Source organism: Montipora capricornis, chromosome 12, assembly GCF_036669925.1.
Source record: "Montipora capricornis isolate CH-2021 chromosome 12, ASM3666992v2, whole genome shotgun sequence".
NCBI classification, from domain to species: Eukaryota; Metazoa; Cnidaria; class Anthozoa; order Scleractinia; family Acroporidae; genus Montipora; species Montipora capricornis.
In genome coordinates, this window is record NC_090894.1 from 38649938 (window position 1) to 38652437 (window position 2500).

At 36.2% G+C, this 2500-nt stretch overlaps 1 protein-coding gene across 1 annotated transcript in view; it reads right to left on the minus strand.

Moving 5' to 3' along the window:
• Positions 1-2500, minus strand: part of LOC138025188 (uncharacterized) — a 16242-nt gene that overhangs the window by 7815 nt on the left and 5927 nt on the right. The window contains exon 3 of the mRNA XM_068872382.1: positions 1494-1634. Within this exon, the coding sequence (XP_068728483.1) occupies positions 1494-1634 (141 nt within the window). The remainder of the gene's footprint in view (positions 1-1493; positions 1635-2500) is intronic.

Sequence of the window (2500 nt, forward strand, 5' to 3'; positions counted from 1 at the left end):
CCCAGGTGGTATTTCACCCTTGTTAACTGTTTTGACTTTCTCTAATTTTAAACATGAAGAAGCACTACAAAAGGTGTGGCTTCACGCACCGCTTTTGTTCAAAATTCACTCAAGCACAACTGATAAATATAATTATTCAAAATGGTGATCAACAAACAGGATCTCAGAGATGAAAGCCCTCAAAGATATTTCTAGCATGAGAAAAAGGGACAGGGGATTTAAAAAAAGATAGACAGATAACATTTTATGACATACGGACACATCGCCATAAGGGGCATTTTTATTGCAAAAATTATGAAAGAGCTCAATTGCGTCCACAGTTGATTGATAAATCCTTTTATAGTGCGTCTTCATGTTTAAACATAAACATTTTGACACTGGCAACATTAAACACTGGCACTTCCCAAGTTATGACAAATGCAAACTAAGAGAGTTTAACAACATTGATTAAATGGTACTTATCATTGATGGATGAAGTGTAATTGGCAAAAAGTCTACATGAGTCTGTTTTGTTCCACACAGCTAAGATTCTGTTTAATAGGCAATGAAGTAAAAAAATCTATCTGGAAATTTATTATTATTATTATTATTATTATTATTATTATTATTATTATTATTATTATTATTATTATTATTATTACTATTACTATTATACTGTTAAGTTAAAATATATGTAATATGAATTAGATGGCTTTTGACCACTGCAACAGAGTGCACTGATGAAAAAAAAAACAATTTTTTTTGAAGATGCAATGCCCCTCAATTCCTCTGATGTAAGAGCTAGCAAAGAGAAATGAGAAAGCTCCAAAGATGATTGACTTTCTGCACTCTGTCTGCCGCAATAGACTTCTGGGTGTGTAACAATGTTTCAGAAATTGCAAGATTTCTTCCTGCCTCTTCTCAATAAAATTATTTTAGACATGTATGTCTATGAAACCTCAGCACAGCCGAATGTTCAGCTCTAAATCTTGGATGAATAATTTCCAAAGGTCTTGTCTCCCCAAATGAAGAACAGTACTGCTGACAAATGTCCAGATCATGAAACATTTTTCTTTAAATTATAATGTTATCAGTTTGTTGTAAGTAGATAAAATCTTGAATTTTGAAGTACCTGCCTTCAATTTATTCATAGGTGTTTCTTGTTGGAGGGATTTCCCTCTGGATAAATTATACAATAATATTATTTATTCACCGACAATGTGTCCACATAAAAAAAATCATTTTTTCTTGAACCATAACATTTTCCATCAAACCTTTTTGTTGAGGAAGATGTTGGAAAGCATTATTGGAATTTTTTGTGACTGAAGTTACACTGGGCCAAAAGAGTACTGACATTGGTCCAAACTGAAAAAGCTGAATTTTCACAAGCACATAGTAAGCACACCAAATTGAAAGATTTACAGAAGAATCCCAGCCTGCAGAGATGTTTCAGAAAAAAGTTCATTAATAGTAAGTAATTATTAAATTATATACACTAACAAAAAGCCACAAACCTGATAAATTAGCTTGTCACTGTCTGTTTTATCATTGATGTCAGATACTGGTAATACTGCATCCTTGCTCACTTTCTCTTTGTTTTTTGGAGCAAGTTTTTTAGGCTTGCGTGCACTTACTGGCCTTCCCTTCTTTGTCTCCTATAAATAATACACGTACAGTATAAGTCAAAATTCGAATATCAGCATAACTCCCAATCTTTTCCTTGTGGGTTGAAAACCTAGAGAGAGTAGATGCACATGTCAGCAAGGAAAAGCTTTTTAAGGTTTAGAGCTAATGCATAAAATTCTACAGTCAAGCAATTGCAAAAAGAGTTGAGACACTCACTGTTAATAACTGTACAGTGGGTGTCATTCAAGTCAGCGCAACCCCAACCCACTTTCCCACCAAGCAAAGTTGTTTCCATCTGCATTTGCCATTCAAACTAAAGGGTATCAACACTGAAAAAGGGGGATGGGGAGGGAGGGGAGGGAGGGGATGGACGGGCATTGGGACTTTTCGTATGAACTGGAAGAGGGGTTTTAGGAAGAAGAGGTGAATTTTGATTCAGTGTCTCAACCTTTATGCAACTGCTTGTAGTTTCCCAAAATGATAGGAACACCAGTTTTCAGAAGTGTATGGCTCACTCCTCGCAAGTGGACTCCCTGACTTCCGCTATGCCCATTAAATTTTCGTTTTCTCATTTCTTTTGGGCTAAAAGACCCAAAATTGGTAATGGTAATGGTAATGGATTTATATAGCGCATTTTCTATGAACATATTCAAAATGCGCTTTACAAGCAAGGGATCTATGGGTGAGATCGGACATCAGCATATATAGGCCCTGCTGGCAGCTACTATCATTCCATTAGCAATTTCACCCAGCACATGAATGAATGAAATGAGGCCTGACCACAACACCGGGAGCTCCATGCCCTACTCTTTACGAATAGTGTGTGGGTTCTTTTAGGTCACACTGGGTTGTGAATACTGAAGGGTTGTGAGACGGGGCCTACAGTTTTTAGGCC